The 18,332-nt window shown below is 37.4% G+C and overlaps 1 protein-coding gene across 5 annotated transcripts in view; it reads left to right on the top strand.

Annotated features, from left to right (window-relative positions):
* Positions 1-18,332, top strand: part of SDK1 (sidekick cell adhesion molecule 1) — a 432,949-nt gene that overhangs the window by 145,695 nt on the left and 268,922 nt on the right. For all 5 annotated transcript variants that reach the window (XM_026116143.2, XM_064520166.1, XM_026116142.2 and 2 more), the window contains exon 5: positions 1,653-1,800. In XM_026116143.2, coding sequence (XP_025971928.2) covers positions 1,653-1,800 — 148 coding nt within the window. The remainder of the gene's footprint in view (positions 1-1,652; positions 1,801-18,332) is intronic.

The raw sequence follows: 18,332 nt of genomic DNA, 5'->3' as shown, positions 1-18,332 counted from the left end.
ATAATCTACTTTTGTATTATTCTTAAAAATATACTGGAAAATAGAATTCAAAGGGTTTAGGTTGTCTTGTCCAGTCCTTAAGAGTTACAGGGAACTATACATTAGGTGCTTAACTTAGAAGTGTTCACAGGAAGTGAACTTTATGTGCCAGTAGATAGGAAATGCTTCCCAATAAACTTTAACAAGTTTAAGATATGTAGTGAAAATTCAAAAGTCAAAAGTATAATGTGCATTGAGAAAGATCTGAGGTATTTTCCATGTCCTAGATCTCTGAGGCAGCAGCAAACTTGTTAAATAATTTAAAAAATGTTTGTGTTAAAGTATTACTTAACTGAATGGGAACAGATATTTATAAGAAAACTGCTGAGTAAATCTTAATTACAGAATGGCCTTAAAAATTCTTGCATTGTGAAGACTAGAATAATCATATGACAGTGAAGTTAATTAGATCCACCTACATGGTTTGAAACTTCTTTTCAAGTAGGTGATCTGATTACAGTTGTGAGAAATATGGAGCAACAAAGGAAGTACAGTGCTGATTATGTCTGAATAAATAACTTGAAAATCACAAAGATGATTAAAGCCTCTTTAAAATACCATGTGTTTTTAATTCCTGCTCTTGTTCTGTCTCTTCTCATCTCCTTCCATCCACAGACCTGAATGTAGTCTTGTGTGCTTCTACCTCCCTTGCTCCAGAGAGCTTGTAAAGAACCCTGTGGTCCTAAAAAATGGGAATTCAGTGGAGGAAACCAGAGGAGTTCTCTGTGTGTCAGCTTCTCAATTTAAAGCAAATTAAAATGCATGCGAGTTCTTTAGAGAGTGAATAAGTAGTAGCCTACAGCCCTGTTTATTTTAATGGACAGAAATAAGATACAAAAGGCACAAGAAAAACAAGAGAAAAGCATTTACTGAATTTTTGACAAAGACTCCATAGATGCATGAACTTGTCTATGAAATGAAAACTTCTTCAGAGGCAGAGGTTCTGCCATTGTAGAAGTTTTTCTTCCATTAAAATCCTTGTTAAAACCTGCTGTTTAATACTACAGATGCCTTTGTAAATGTCAAAGATACAGGTGCATTATTTACATCATAGAAGAACTAATAGCTACCAGCATAACTCTCGCCTTGTTGTTTTAATATCTATTTGGCCTTTATGAGCTGCTTGCATAGATTGGACTGTACATTGGTTTGACTATAAGTGATGCAGCTGCTTCGTCTATGCGTGTAACTATAGAAGGAAAAATATTGTGATAAAAATTGATAAAATGATGTATACCATTTGCTTGGCTTTGCATCGCACAATAAGCTCTTTTATATGGTAGAAGGATATATTTAAGAAATATTCTCTGTCAAAATGTCACATTCGGTTCAAAACAGATTCAGCTATTGCAAAAAAAACCACTTAGACCATGCAGTGTTGCTGATTGATGCACTTCTTGTGTGCACTAGCAGCACTTGACTCTGCCTTATGCCTTACTGCTCACCCAAATCTGTGTTCATCAGCACTGTTTCATGATCTGTTGTGTCATATTGCCTAATTATAGTAATGCTAATGACTATTAGAAAGCACAGTTATTTCTTTCTCTGACCCCTGAGAAGAAAGAGAGAGATACAAGTACTTTCATGATGCTTAGTACAATTTTTTTTTGCAGATATGGGAAATTTTGTGGACGCAAACCAGAGAAAAACAGTGACTGAAGGACAAGCTGCAGTTCTAAACTTCCCACACATATTCAGCTATCCAAGACCACAAGTGACATGGTTTAGAGACGGACACAAGATTATACCAAGCAGCAGAATGTAAGTTGATATAAAGTTCAAAAAAACAAAAAGAAAAAACACTCTGAAATATGATTAATCACACTTGATAACACAACTTACATTTTAAGTACACTAATTAAGGTTTAAAGAGAATAAAGTAGCATGGCTCATACTAAGTTAGAGATAAATGTCTATTTTAAAACCAGCTCTGAACTTCCTAAGCAGTTTGACAAAATAATTCATGCGATTTTAATGTTCCTGGTGCAGCATAAGGGAATGAATATGCAGAATGTCTGCCCTCTCTTCAGTCTATTCATTTTCATGGCACATTTTGGAAAAGTGAATACTCATGTCTCAGTTCTATTTACTTGAATGGACTAACTTAATGAATGCTGAGGTTTTTTTTTTTTTTTAAACATATAGGGCTGACTTTTTACATGGAGTTATACTTAATACTATTTTCTTCACAATAAAATTGTAAATATTGTTTTTTTTCCCCCTTATCTTTTTAGCGTGCAATGACAGCTTTATCTCTTTTTGTCTAATTAGCAGTTCAACCACTAATGGCAGAGTTCTTGCACTGTGATTAGTTAAGCATTATCTCAAGGTGTGCTCATTTATCCTTTCCTGCGATGGTTGTAAGGCCAGCCTGTGGCTTTTTTAACTTCATAATTTTACTTAGAGATGGTAGGGGTTAGCTGTAGCATTTAAAAAAATCTAAACTAATTTTTTACTTGTCTATTTTATCAGAAAACTGTTGAAATGCTAAGAATTTAGGAGGCTTTTTTTTATTATTCTGTGCATTATATTTTCATGTAATCAAAGGAATAGAGATGCTAGCAACTGATAGTAATGAGATGTTGCTAAGTTCCAAAAGGGTTGCTGAAATTTTGGAGTTTATATTAGAAAGAGAAAACTTCTTGGATTTTTATTTTATTAATCTGTACTGTATGTTTTACTACCTCTCGTGCATTTCTTAACCACAAAAGCTAGTATCAGCTAAGCTCTTTGAAACTGCTAAAATTAGTATTGCAGGAATCTGAAGCAACTATATGAGTAGTCTATGATTAGTTTGATAGTAATTTGATGGGAAACAAGCTGGAAGATGAAGCAATGTTTTTTTGGGTGATCTCTTAAGGAGAGCTATGAGACAAATCCTGAGTTATTAACCACTAAGAATATACTTCCTTCAGTCATGACATGATACAAATTTTATTTTGTCAATGCTGGGAATAGAAAAATCAAAAAAATTGCAAATGGTGAAGAAGCCTTGTTACCCAGGTATCAGACAGCTGCTTGGGAACTATGAGTAGGCAAGAGAGTGGCATAGGCAAGGGCCTGCCTGCAATATCTGGAAATGAGTTCTGTGTAGGTCCCCTTGCAGTCTAGGAAAATTACAAATAGAGATATAGGTAAAGTGTATTTGATAATCTAAACTCTTACTCCTGCCTTGTTGGGATTGTTAGGGCAAAATCATCTGTAATTCGTAGCACTATAGCACAGTTCACAAGTGAGAAAATTACAAAATTTTGTTCTACAGTAGGGTTCGAATATATCTATAACTTCCCACATGTGTTTTTATTTCCCTGCTGTTTTGTCCAGAAGGAATTTTTAAGGACTTTTACATTTGTCTGGGCTGTGTAGGAAGATCTGAACACTTTTGCAGTAGAAGTATATGTGCTGAAATTTTGAACCTCCTTGTAAGTTTGATAGATGTAGTACACTAAGCCTGGTAAGTTCAAGAAATGACAGATTTAAGTTGCATGTACCAGTCCTCTGTGCAATCTGTATGCAGTAGGTCTACTGCTTCCTCAAACTATTAGAAAAACCATACAGCACCGACTCACATATTGCTGTCTGTAAAATTCTGGAAGTAAATATGGCAGCCCTAAAAGTACATGAAACCTGCGACCCAGAGAGGATGTACATTTAGGCATAAAACTGCTAGAAATGAAAAATATCTTTCTCATGGGAACTCCATTGCTCCTCTGGAGAGCAAGCTGTGCATTTCAAGTTATGTTTTCTGTGCACACAAAAGTGTATCAATTTAAATGATCAGTTTAGCAACTGATCCAGTTAGATTGAGGCAGCCACCTTGTAGGGATGCTCTTTAAACTGATTAAAAGTACCTTATATTGCTAAATCAATAGAAAGCTTTTTTAATCCTCTTAAACAGGCTTACAATGATTTAGCCAAATCAATCAGCTACTCTGTCAGCTATAGTAATGGTTCCCAAGAGTGACATCGCTGCATTGTATGCAGACTGAGGAAATGCACAGTGCTAAAACTGAGGACAGTAGAGGTGGTTATGGTACACAGTAATTTTTCATCAGTGCCTGCTGAATACAAACCAAGTTGACACTGACATGTGTTTTATCTGTAGTAACTTCTGAGAAAACAGTTCACTCAAATAGTTGGTCAAGTGAACTCTTATTCATGCAAAAACCTTAACGTACAGATACTCAGCACTGCACCCAACTTTCTATACTGCAATAACACGAGGGAAAGGTGGTAATGATCGCGAGGACAGGAGTATGGGACTGCGGTCACCCTTCGAATGAATTCCTATCACTGGTGGGGAAGCTGAGATAGATATGTGTGCTGAGCTGTCATTATATGAGAAATTTGAAAGATCAAAAGTAAGTAGCAGTTTTGACAAAATGAATGCCTTAAGCCGTTTTAAGGAGTGGCATTAAAGTGACCGGTAGGGTTTACCTAGCAGTCTCAAGGTAGTAACTGCTGATATCTATCTTTTAATGCACACTGATGTAGGGGGGGACAGTTCTGCCAGTGTTTAGTTCAAAGCTATTCAGCATTCCAATAGTGCATTTTTCTAGGGAGCTAAAGAGCAAAAGATACACTACTGAATCGTCAACAAATTCTGGCATAACTGTGTGTGTGTATATATATATATTTTGAAGATACTTTACAAATATATGAAATAAGACTATTACTTGTTCTTTGCCTTTTCTAATCTTAACTATACAACTTCACACAGTGGATGGTTCTAGGAGATATTCTTGGATTCTGATGAGCAGACGTAATGGACCAGTTTCCTCTTTCTCTTACTGGATGTTAGGTTGAAGAGTATCAATTGTTTCAGCTAGGAGAAAAACATTTTGATTTAGTGAATAGCTTAGGTTTCACAGTCTCTTATAAGGGAAAAATCAAAATGGTATTCCTACCATGTGAGTGTACGCAGTTGTGATATTTTGTAGGAGGAAGTTTCCTGTTAAGATAATGGTTATTATTATTATTATTATTTTCAAACAGTGCGTATTCTGTTTAACTTAACTGGCAGTATAACTCATGGTGGAAAGGTTTGTTCAACTTTGCAGTGAATAACTACGTATTAATTCCTGTTTTAGCTGTGTTGATACCTTAAAATTTGTTTAAAGCCCCCAGATATAAATTAGAATAACAACTGTTATTTTTATAAGCTTTCTGTGGTAAGTTTCTCCTAAATGAGTGGGCTAATGTGAAGATGTGAACAAATCCCTCTGTAATATATGCATATGAACCAAATGGCCTGCATATACTCATGGGGTTATTGATACGATTTCTGACATAGGGCAACTAACACACCTGCAGCAGAGCTATTATGGCATGATGGTGTGTATTTACATATTTAAGACCAAAAATTCTCCCCTCCACATTAGTACAGTGGGTATATATATTCATTCTGGCTTTTCTGCATTTTTCTTTCGCCAAAGTCTCAATCTGATAATTCAAAGGGATGTTTGTAGATCATCAGAAGGAAGCTGTGTGCATGCTAGAAAGGTGCAAAGTAGAGAATCTGGGAGAGAAGAGCAAGAGATCATCAACAGCAGCAAAAGAAAATGAAGAGAGGATTTAAGATTTGGAATGTTTTTTATTATATTCAATGAAAATTTCTCGAGGAGTTTTGGAAATGACTTTGCACAACACCTACACGTAAGAATGTTTTCCAAGTGTACTAGTTTTCCAAATGTAATGTGAAATAAGAACTGCGCTGTAATCCCGTGAATTGACTGATGGGGTGATTCCACACGTTTCCCCTCACATCTTACAGAAAACAATAGCCTCTCTAAAGGTAACTGCATCAAAAGAGATTGCTACCCTGAGATGTCAAGTCCTCAGCTTGCCTTGCCCGGCTGTACTTCATCAGACTTAGAAGCAGGGAGCATTTGACTTTCTGTCTGCGTGAGGCATGAACAGTACCTTGGAGACACACAAAGGACAGTAGCACCATCAAGGTCTAAAATTGCCTTTTAGTTGTGATCACAAGGAATTAAATCCTTAGTACTCTTGTAGGATTTTTTGGCTTTTCCGAAGTGAAGGACTTTTTTACTGAGAAGACTCACATTAGCAGCCATTTTGTTTATTGTTGGTTTCTTTTTTAAGAAAAAAGCATATATTGTAAAGACATTTTTACTGTCTTCAGTAACTTTCTACATTAAAAAATACTTTTTCTTCCAGACCCGTGCACTAAAACTGATGTGCCTAGACTTGTGGTAGCTTCTTTCTGTCTTGATAGCTCAGTGGTGAGATTTATTGACTGTTTATTGCGTTGAGGGGTGCTGAAGAAGACCTTTCTGCAGAGATTGGTGTACGTTTGCACTGAGGCATTTGTAATTCAGGAATCTTAGCAATAGTGTTATAACTTGATAATACTGCCCAGAAATCAACAGTTGAGCATCGTTTTCACAAATGATCACCCATTTTGCATTTTTAAGGCAGACGCTGTTTAGTGTTACATTGAGGTGTTTTTGTGTCCCTCAAGTAGGAAGTGAAGTATGCAGTTTTAGGGCCTATTTTACTTTGCAATAGATTACGTGTACTCCGAATTGTGGGACTGCTTGATGATGATGTTTCTAAGCCAACTTCCGAGCCAATTCATATGTGAAATCTTTCTTTGTTTTTCCTAATGAGCTGCACTTGGATGAGCATTTCTGCTGGTTGCAGTGTGACTGTCATTGTACTGCTCCAGTTCGCTAAATGGCTCCACATAACTTGAAGGGCAGCATGGAGGAGGGAGCAAGCAGCAGGGGCTGCTAAACCAGCGCTGTTTCCAAAGTGATGCCGGTCAAACTGATGTCCTCAATGTGGCTTCTATTTGATGTAAATTTATCCTTCGGATTTTCTGCAGCTTTTGTGTTGATAATTGGTTCACTAGAAGCATTAACTGATTTCTCAGCTCACGTTTCTTTTTGCTAGTGGAGGTCTGTCTGACACAGCATGGGAAGGTTCCTTTTTGTCATGTAAAGATGCTGTTGGAGAAGTGGCCCTGGGAGCTAGGTGGGCTTTTGTCACTCAGTTAACTGTAAATGAACCAAATGTGCTTCTTCCTGGCAGACAGATGACAATGATTTGTATTGCCTTTAGGTATACATGAGTTTAATATCTTTTTTTATAAGAGCTTTTCGTTCTACATATGAATGAAGGCGGTCATTAGTGTCGCTTATGGAAACTGAATGTGCTGGCAAATTGTGAAATGAAAGTATGTTAGGCCCAAGCAACTCTTAGACAGCGCTTGCTGCGGTTTTGGACGTCCATGACATAATAAGCCAAGCTTGGGCAGATTTACTAACCACTTAAGGTAAAGTTTTACCTTAACTATGTTAAGGTAAAGTTGTAAATATATTACTGACAGTATCACTAGCAATAGCTACAACTAAGCATACTTTAAAAGATAAAATTTAAAAGGTATAGAAATAATATATTAGGTTTGGGGTTGGTGTTAGTTTTACATTAGGTTTTGCCTTGATGGTAACAGCTCACCTTGTGCTCCATGTATACATTTTTCACTTCAAAACAAACACCACATCATTTTTTAACAAGCAGTTCCAGTGCCAGCAATGCGTTTCTCTACAACTACTGTCCTCTCATACAACTAATGTTAGTCGCACATAATTACTTTTCACACATACTGGATAATACTTTAATTAAAATTGTGATGATTAGCCTTAGTGAACAATAAATTCAGAGACCGTCAAGTCCACAGTGTGTTAGCTGAGCAATACCTTAAAGAGAAGAGGTTCCCAGAGCTCTTGCATCTGCTGACATTATGAACTGGAGTGGCACCTTTCATCAGTAAGAGAGATGACAAGAAAATTGTATGCTGTTTTTATCTGTCAGTACCTGTGGATCTATGACCTTGTACAATGCACCACATGAATCAACTCTTCAATAGCTGAGAATGAAGAACACGTTGTAGAATTAAATTACTTCCTTAAACTGAGATACATTAGTACCCAAGTATGTATGTAGCAAAACTTTGGCACTGAGTAACTTCAGTTTCAAGGAACAGGCAGCACTAGCAAACATCATACATGGCATTTTACTGCCATCCTTGAGGCCCATATGTGTATGAAAAACTGCAGGGAAATCTCCCATCATCTCCTCAAGTACTCAGTTTGAGGTGTCCTGGGTACCCTCAGTGGGCTGTTTTGAGTACCGCTGTGTCTGCTGTGTTCAGCAGAGGAAAACATTAGCACCTCAGAGCAAACAAATCCCAGGATGATTTTCTAAAGCTGTTTGACTTGTCAAGATTCAAACTCCCTGTTTTTCTCTCTGCTCAGAATTTGTTCACCAATGGTTTTAAATACATATCTCAAATTTATTCAGACCTTAACTTCCAGGGTGTGGCCTCCTATGTCAGGTATGTGAAGGGGGAGGTAGAGTGGGTCGCATTTGGGGACCACGCGTGTGCTGAGATGAGGGGGGTGCAGGAGGGACACAGCCTGTCACCGGGTGGAAGAGGGATGGTAGAGCACAATCACTGCCAAAGAACCTGCCTTTTAGCAAGGTATATTTGACAGTGAATCCTTTCCAAGAGATGCACATTGATGACATGCAAGTCGTGTTTTGGGATTTGACCAATCTGTTTCTTTACAAATGTGGGTCCGAAAAGATAGGTTTTAAAAATATATATGTTTTTAATAAACCTAGTGAAGTTACTGCTATTGTACTAGCACTACAAAATCTCTATTTCTCGAGAGAAAAAGAGAGGATACTTGGAACTAATATTGTGTTATAATGGGCCTCAACTGTTCACAGTATCTCTCAGTACAATCTTCAACTGCTGTAAATATCAATAAAATTTTAAAGATCACTGTCTAAGAGAAAATCTGGCTACTAGATAATGGTTTTTTAAGATGATCGCATTTGAAAAACAATCATTTTTATGTCACTATGCTCATTAATCATAGATTTAGAATTTGGAAAACGAATGGATGGGAGTGTCACTAGAAAGAAACCTTTTGGCTTAGCTGTGATTTAGTTATCACTGCTTTCACTAGAAAATTGATTTATGAGTTTGTTGCTTTCTGGGGACTGATGGACTTTGAGAGAGAAAGTAAGAACTACGAAAGAGGTATTAGTAGCTTTACTCTCTGGAAGGAGATTTACAATATTTTTCTAAAAATTATGTCCAGTATAGAGGGGGGTAGATATGAAGACTCATTGTCATTGTAATTTGGAACTTAATCCTTGGATCTGCTGCATTTCCAGAACTATTTATGTTAGGGACAAATCATCAATATCCTTATCATCCATTTCTTAACAAGTAATGTGTGTGGGTGAGTGGTTTTTTTTGTTTTTGTTTTTTTTTTTTAAACACATTCTGTCTATCTTTGAACTGCTATTTCTACAAACTGTACTATTTTTATATGTAACCAAGATAAGAATGTGTTTATAAGTGTTGCAGTCACTAAAGAGCGAATAAGCAAAGCAGAACTCTTGCTTTGTGCTTAAAAAGTGGCAAGTTTCCAGATCCCTATGAACAAATTATCTCCTATGACCTTCACATATCTATATTTTTATAGGAATAGATGCAAAAAATTGTGACTTATCAGATATTACAGCACGTAATGTCTTATGTTTACCAACTGGCTTTTATTCATCAAAGCTGACTGAAGTAAATGCATTTGTGAGTACTTCAGGCTGCATATTATGAAGGGTTATTAATTTTCTTTCGATGCAGAAACAGACAAATCCTGTCTTTCCTCGTGACTCTAGTGGATTTTTTAATGATATACAAAGGTGTTAAGACACAAGTTCCTGATTTTATAGTAATGATTTACATTAAATAATTTTAAGAGCCAATTGCTTTGGCAGATTTATTTTCATATTGAAAACTTCTGTTTTTGTCAGAAAAACAACCATAACTTAGCACACTGGGATGTGTTGTGGCTTTTGTGGTTGATTTGCATCAAGTCTACTTTGTTAACAGTATTCAGCTTGCATTTGAAGAATTTGATACATGGAAGCAAATGTGAGGCAGACCTTACATTAATTAATGCTGCAGAGAAAGGAGGGAACTGGCAGCCTGCCTATGGCTTATCTCTGATCCTTAGCTGTGAGTGGAATCTTTAGCTGTTTTGTGTCTGGCCTTCATCTAACAGATTCCAAATGAATTTAAATGGATTGTAAATGCCCTGTCTGAGGTTTCTTGAGTCTATTTGATCTGTAGGAGGAGCATGATTTTTAACTCTGGTAAAGGCATCTTGCAATTAAAATTAAGGAAAAACAATCAAAGTCTGCAAATATTCTTGTAAAATCTATTTGACTGCTGCGTGTTAGCCCTACCATTTTTTTGAGATATCTATCTATATATGTATGTATATATATTTATCATATAAATCAGTTTGCATTTTAATGTCAGGACCAATTCTAGATAGAGACAAACAAGGATCTGTTTATTGGGGTGACCACAGTCATTAGTTGCTTACTCAGCTTCGTTCTGTTTGCCTTCAGCTCTAAACTCCTTCTACTAGGGCAGGAAAAGAGAAGCATATATCATCTGCCAAATTTTCATCATAGCAGAGGCAAGGGAAAAGGATAAGAAAGGAAAGTGCTGGACAAAGTCCGTGCCTCTCCTCCCCTTCCATCTGACAGATATGTGCTGTCAGTGAAGATACATGCAGAAAGCTATAGCTGGGCCAACGCAATGCATGTGTGAAGTCTGTGGGTACTGGGAGAGAGATGGATTGTATGTTATCCAACCCTGATGGAGAAAAGAAAAGGAGGAGAGAGGAACCTGAGAGATGGCATGGCCTGGGAAAATGGGTCCCAGACCCCAGGAGAGGGAGAGGCGGGATGAGGAAGATTTGGGAACACTGATCTGGGAGCAGTCATCTTCAGCTTTCACTCACATGGCAGAGAAAATGCTGTAGTCCTACAGGAGCAAAAGCCAACCTTCCCAAAAGATCAGGGGAGCCCCCACCCACAGCTCCTTGAGCTGCCTCACTTCTCTAATTTCTTTACCCAAAATCTTACTGACCCTCTTGATCCAAGCCCCACCTTAGTCCTCCATAATGCCACTGTCCCCCCCACCAGATACGCATCCCTCTCTGGACCTTTTCTGTTGCTGGAAGACAGGGCATTGCCCACTCTTGGTTTTGGTGTTTGTAGTGGCCTGTTTGCAGGGTTGGAACCTAACGTGTGGTTGACAAAAAAGCATAGCATCCCCTAAAAAGCAAGAACAGAAAGGTCTGAGGTTATAGGCTCTGTAGGCAAGTTATGGCAATTTCTAGCACGTATATCCCTGGCTACTTGAATTCCAAAGAAGAGGTATGAGGGGGAGCTTATTTGTGACAGGCACTTGAAGGCATTGAATATAAGATCTGTACAACATTTTGTATATTTTCTCCAAAACCTCAAAGGCTATTCACTTTTTAAACAATAGTTTTGCTAGATTTTGCTCAATGATTTTTTCAAGCAACTGCATTTGCCGTTTTCATTAAGCAACCAATACCATTTGCAAGAATTTTAACAACTTTGTTGCTGTTTGCCAGCTGCCATGTGTTCTTGTTCCCTCTCCCAGGATAATAATACTTCTTCACTGGGAGAAGAGTGCAATACTTTTATAATAATCACTAGTTCAAATCACTGATTATTTTAAAACGTCAAATCTCATTTTTGGCAATCCATCATCTGTTTCCATGGGAACTGAAACAGGCCTTAGCAGCTACAAGAAGCAGAGTTTATTGGGGTACTTATAAATTTCAATGGCTGCAGTTAGACAGCTGCGTTTTCTGTTTTCCCAACAGATATTGCAGCAACAACCTCTTAATACACTTCCAAATCTTATGTATGTTTCATTTTAATTTATTTTTATTTATATTTTCCACAACTTTTGCTGAAATTTTATGATCAAGAAGAGGTAACATGTCAATGATTTCCAGTAGCCGAAGTCATTACTGGACACGTCTGTAGCAAGAATTGATACTATTACTTAACTATGGTTGAGATAGAAGAGAATGAAAAAATGTCCTATGTTGAAGAGGCAAAAAATAGGTAGAAAGTCCCACATAAAGGTGTCAGGTGTAATGCTGTCCCTTGGTAACCCTGATCTGGAGATTCTGCTCTCCAAAGTCCTATTTTCTCTACATCTTTTGCCCCAGAAACACCATTTCCCAACACTAAGCCTGCAGCTCACCTTCCGGCTCCAAAGCGCAGCTTCTCCTAATTCTTGCTAGTGCAGACCTCCATGAGACTTCTCTGTAAATCCTGCCTCCCAACTATTCCTGTCCCCCCACAGCCAAGTTGTCAGGCTGTTCCCAGCTCAGACATATCCCCTTCTCCTCACTTCTCCAGTTAGATGCCCTTCACCTTTCCGGGTACTGCCAAGTTCTCCCACCAAAGCTGTTCCCCTCTCTTGCCTAAGTCCCCAAATCTTGCTCTCTTCCTTCCCCAAATCTTCTACCCACATCTCCCTACTCTTCCTCCCTGTCACCCTCTGCACAGGATCCCCTGATTCGGGGATCTACTATTTGCTGTTCAGCTCCTGTTCAGACGCTGCTCAGCCCCCTGCCCCATACCTCTGCAGCTGTCCCTGCTGCTCTTCTGTAGCTGGTGAGAGTGGCTAGGTACGTGCACCCAGCTCCCCGGGGCACCCGGCCTGATGAAAGCTTCTCCTTCTACTCTGAAAGACGAGTAAAAATCTGGACAGTCTGCACTGACCATGCATCAACACAGATAATCTGCAAGGAAGAAAAGGAGAACCCAAGAAAAAAAATATTTGTATAAAAACTGTCATTTATAACACCCATTTACCAAATTCGTAGGTAGTAGTAGTAGCAGTGTGGATTAAAATATGCTATTTTGCTGTATATCTGTATTGAGTATTCGAGTATCAAAGAGGAAAAATTGGGCAATTAACTGTTTGGAGTATTAACATGCGTATCTACTCAGCATTTTATTTTTCTTTTCTTCTGACTTGTTTTAGAATGAAAACTATAGCTCTTTTATTGCTTGTCATTATGTTGGTTGAGAAGTGAGGCAGAGTCATTTAAGAGAAATTGCAGATCTCTTGAAAAGCTATTACAAGACCTTATACCAAACAAACAACCCTATCATCTTCTCCCATCTTCCTAATACTAGTCTTGTCATCACAGCTGGAAGTAGGCTCACGAGGAAGTGTTCTGGGGAAAAATAGATCATATGTACTAATAAGTGTGCTGGAAAAATTGACGATATTTTGTCTTGTTAAATAGAAGGGGAGAGGAAATTGTTAGATGTTCCATGTAGTGCTGAGGTACAAGAGGAGAAATCCTGATTTCCCCAGGCTCTCAAATTATCTCTGAAGAGTTTCCACTAACATGAACCATCTCAAAAGGCTAATGCAGAAGTTAGCAAAAACATTCCCTAGCCCCATTTCTCAGCTGCCGATACACTGGAACTTTCTTGGTCAAAGCTTAGATAAATTGACTGTCTTTATTTAAGAGACACAGCTCCTTGCTTTGTTGGATGATCACACAATAAAAATATCCCAGTGTTAATTCAGCTGCAGGTCTTTCTAGTAGTTACGTGCGTGATGGTATCCCTCATCATAAACTTGTTTCAGTGCCAGATCCGAAGGGTGCAGAGGTTAGTGAAAGTGTCTATAAAAGCCTCAGTTCTTGCTTCCGTATGCAGCCAGCACTTCCGTAGGAGCTCATCTGGGATAATGTAATTCGCTGCTGCAGTGCTTAACCGCAATAGCCACTTTTAAAACTAAATATATAACCTCACAGCTTTGCATTGGCTTTGTTTATTAATGTTATACATATCTGTAGTAACTATGAACAAATCAAGTCATATTTTCAAAGACCTGGATCTCCCTACTTCTACATACATACACGGACTTAGAGAAGTGCTGCGGTGAGGAAAATGACAGATACCCAGTAAGTGATGGCCAAGACTACGCAGCAAGAGAGTGTGGACAGAGGCTATTGTGCAACCATTTTACTGGGTGCTAGATCCAGTATAAACTGGATCCAGCTGTAGTTTCAACAGCATTATCTAATGAGTAAATTACTCTGATTTATTTTTAAGAAACCTTTTAATAGCAGAAGTGAAAATACCTTGAAGAGATCTTGTAAATAGGCCTTTATTGTATGTTGATGATTTAGAATTCCAATATAAGAAATAAGCTAATGCTTCACAGATAATTTAATAAAAAAGGGTAGTTTGCAAAATCTTCTCATTTCAGTGAAAAAAAAAAAGATGGTTTAATATTTTAATGCCTGATAGCTTTTAATCCATAGCTGTCAGTGTTAATTTCACTGAATAAAAAAAGTTTATGGTGATGAAGCTACACTAATCAAGATTTATAAAGGTAGAATTTCAGTTGTCATCCTCTTGTCTCTCTGATAAGCCGCTTTTATTCAGGAAACAATTCCACAAATGGGATGAAAAAAAGTACCAAGCATGAAGCAGAAAACCTAATGTGTAAAATACCCATTGCTTTCTCTCATGAAATGTATATAGGCAATCCTGGATGAATAAAGAACCTGAACATCGTTCCCAATGTTTTTAATTATTTAAGCAAAATTATTTCATCAGTAGAAAAATTGCTGGTTGTGGAGCACCTGTCAGGATTCTTTTACACGTTGGGAGATGGTACTGAATTACAGGTCTCCGACTTCTCTGCAAACTGTGAAGCCTGCTGTACCCAATGGGGTGTTCACTTGATCTGTTCTAATAAATTATCTTACTGGTAGGTGTGATTTTTAATCATTTTTATAGTAAAATATGCGTGTTCATCAAATGTGGTAGTTTGGGGAATTTTTTGATAGGTATGTATTGGATAGCACAGACAAGTTGTTTAATACTAATAGCACAAATGATGCATTTTATTTTCTGTATTTTTTTTTTTTTTTACATATAGCTTAAGTAATACAAAGAGCATATGGATGATATAAAATGGTCAAACAGTATGACAGCTGGTCTAAGCTACCCAGCTAGATGCCAGAATCTTTTATTCTCTAACATTTCACTTATCCCTCTGAAATAACATAATAATAAAACCTTTCTTGGTGTAACATCAAAGTACTTCCAAAGGGCTGCATTTCTTACTCACATTCCTTAAATAAAAGAAAGAAAAGTCCATTGGGGTCTTTACTCTCATGCAAATGCTGAATATCTTCTTTTATTAAACTGCAAAAGGGATTTACCAGAATTATAGAAAGGACTCTGAACTTGTACTTTATAAATGCTAATATAAAATCTAGCATTTTAATAAGCTTTTTAAATTTACATTTTTAAGTGTAGTACATTGGGTAAGCTTTTGAAGGTTCACCCTCCCATTTTGACAGTTGCTGTCTGCTCCAGCAGAGTTCCCCGTTCTGTTAACATAGTCGTGCTTAGGAAGTTCTTTATACTTCTTTAATCTTTTTACTGGCATGGATTACTTTCCCCGGTGCTCTGCTAGCCATAAGGGGGAAAGGAGATATGCAGTGGCTGGAGTATGTCCAGGTGGGGAAACAACGATCTTTAGATGAGGGCAGCGTTTCCTCCCCAGTCTACTTTGGGACCCATGAGGGATATAGCAAGAAGGTGTGCTTCAGCAGATTGTGGAGAAGTAAAGGACTTCTGAGTCAGTCTCAGTTTTGTGGTATCAGTAACATTTTAATTTACATGAATGCAGTGAGAAGAATCAGCTGCAATGTAAGGAAGAGAATAAAAATGGGCACTTTTGTAGAGAACCTCAAAATAGAACAAACCAGAAGAAAAATTTTAGTTGCCCATTCATTCGTATCCCAATTGTTCTGAGCAATTTTGGTGTATGCGTATGCTTGACGTTATTCTTTCCAAAACCATGCAGTGTTTTACGTTAGTTGACGCAGTTTTTTCCTTTTGACCTTGACTGTTCAGCTGGTTCCCTGTAGCCTCCTCTAGTCTTGAGTAAACTAAATATTACTTTGTCCTTTGCATTTTTGCCATATCACATGATTCATCATTCAACATCAGCCCAATAATAGAAACATTAGGACTGTCCGGAGTTAACTCTGCCAAACGTGGAACTGATTGTTCATATGCTATGTTTATTTTTACTTCAGCCAGGTCCTAATCAAAATTTTGTATCTTATTCTATGAGAATGCAGTTTTCTTAATACCAGCTTATTAGAGTTTTTGAAAATTCTGATGTAGTTTGCCATGTAGTACTCTTTCATCCACTCTTTCATTGATATAATTTAGGAAGATTAATAAGAAACTATTGTAAGCTTATTTCATTTTTTAATTGTTCTGAAAACTCAAAATTCTCAGGGCAGTTTTTGTGGTATTTGTAGGAGCATGTGCACTTATGCACTTAAAAATGAGTCCTTGAATCATTCCTATGTGCTACAGTTCTACAGTTCCTAAGCAGTAAGTAAAAGCAACATGGTTGGATTTTGGTGATTTATGACATACTCCCTTGGCTGTACTCTCAATGGTAAATTATAAAAGTTAGAGGGGTTTTCAAGTATATAGATCTATCAACTTCCTTTTAAGATTCCAGTATGAAAAATCATGATATTATAAATATCCATTGTTTGAAATTAGATTTATACTTTTAGAAAATTCATGCAACTGCTTCTATATTAATATTTTATTTCTGTAGTGCCTTCTGTGCAGAATTCTGGAAGATTTCAGAAACTGGAACCACATATCTTTGTTTTCTGCCTATCATTTCTAACTAATTGGCATCCTGAATCATAATACTGAGAGACTGAACCGTATCATTTGAAATCTCTATTTTCATTTCATTCATCTATAAAGTTAATTCCTGACCATTAGGTAGTGCTGTTAATAACAAAGATTAATATTAGCTACTTTAAAACAAGAACAAAAAATATTATAATGCCATTGCACTGAGCTATTTGCATATACCCATATAGAGTGGTCAAATATAATTGATCGTAGTCCTTTAACATAGAGAAGACAGAAACAGAATTAATCCAGAGAATGACAAGGAAAATATCCTAATATTGTTAGAAGTTGGAAAGACAGTTTTACCATGTTTTATACTTTGTGCATCTTAGTTACCTTTCTGGCAACTGAAACAGAATTTGCAGCCATTTGCAATAGTATTAGAAAAACTCTATTGAGCACAATATTCAAATCGTGAAAGACATGATGAAAATGTGTCAGTTTTTTTTTTTCTTTTGAATGACTTGTATCAGTGATGTGTTCAGTAGAATTACAGGAATGTTTGTTTGTATGTTTGCACTCAGCCTTTGAAATACCAGTATTCCTGGAAGACTTTTTAAGGCAAATGCTGTAGCTGCAAGTATCCAGCCCCTTTTCCTGTGGAGCATTCTGTATTCGCTGTTAAACCCTATCTGTGTGGAAGCTAAAGTAATGGTAAAGGTAATCAAATCTCACGCTTCAGGGCATATGCTAATACTTACAAATCTACATCCCAGATATTTTGTGAGGATTAATTAGTTAATGCATTCAGTATTTAGAGCATAAGTAATTTTAAAGTTTTGTTACATACTGCTACAGACTGATCGTCTGTGGAACTCGGGCACTAATGCCTTCTGCATATACTGTACAAAGGAAAAAGAAGATTAGGCATTTTTATCACCTGTATTTGTTACTGACAGAGCATTTGTAGCGGAGCAGTAACGTGTGCTCCATTTAGAAGGTTTGAAAACAGCAAGGGACTAGTCCTGCCTAGCTTGCTCATCGTGGCACAACCTGAAGTACCAGTCTGGCTCTGGCCGCATAAAATCCTGGCTGCCTTCTGAACTCTGGAAAGCGCGTTGAAGTGCCTTGTAGTCACACTTCAGATAACTAGCGATCTTCAAATAGCAGCCTAGAGCTAGGGCTATGGCCCTTTGCTGCTTTTTTTCTTGCAGGGGTGTGCACATATACATCAAAAGATCAAAAGTGGTTCAAGATGTATGCTGCAAAATTTCTGGAGCCTGGAAAAGAGGATTTGTATTGGGAAGGTGAGGAGTGAAGCTGGAATGTACACGTGCAGTGAAAGAATGGGTGTTCACAGGCACAGCTCTGAGTTGTGGTGGTAGATTTGTCCCTGTGTGGTCATTCAAGGGAGGAAGTTATTTGTAATTTACATAGTAAATAAACTTAGAACAAGGGAAAACCTCACTCAGGGATAGTAACCTTGCTGTAATCGGAGGAAGGGAGGGCTTTTTTAACTGATTGTTTTAGTTTTTCTTTGAAGATACATATAAATTGGATTTGCACTTAACCAAAGGCATCCAGAGGAAATTTCCACCCCCAAATTATTTTTAATTAGTGAATAGTTCTGATTCAGGTTTATAAGTACAAATTAACATCAAGTTTAAGTATGTTGAAACAAGCTTTCCCTATAATAC

This window comes from Dromaius novaehollandiae, chromosome 14 (assembly GCF_036370855.1).
Source record: "Dromaius novaehollandiae isolate bDroNov1 chromosome 14, bDroNov1.hap1, whole genome shotgun sequence".
Lineage (NCBI taxonomy): Eukaryota > Metazoa > Chordata > Aves > Casuariiformes > Dromaiidae > Dromaius > Dromaius novaehollandiae.
Note: the sequence above shows the minus strand (reverse complement) of the source record. Positions and strands in the feature narration are given on the sequence as shown.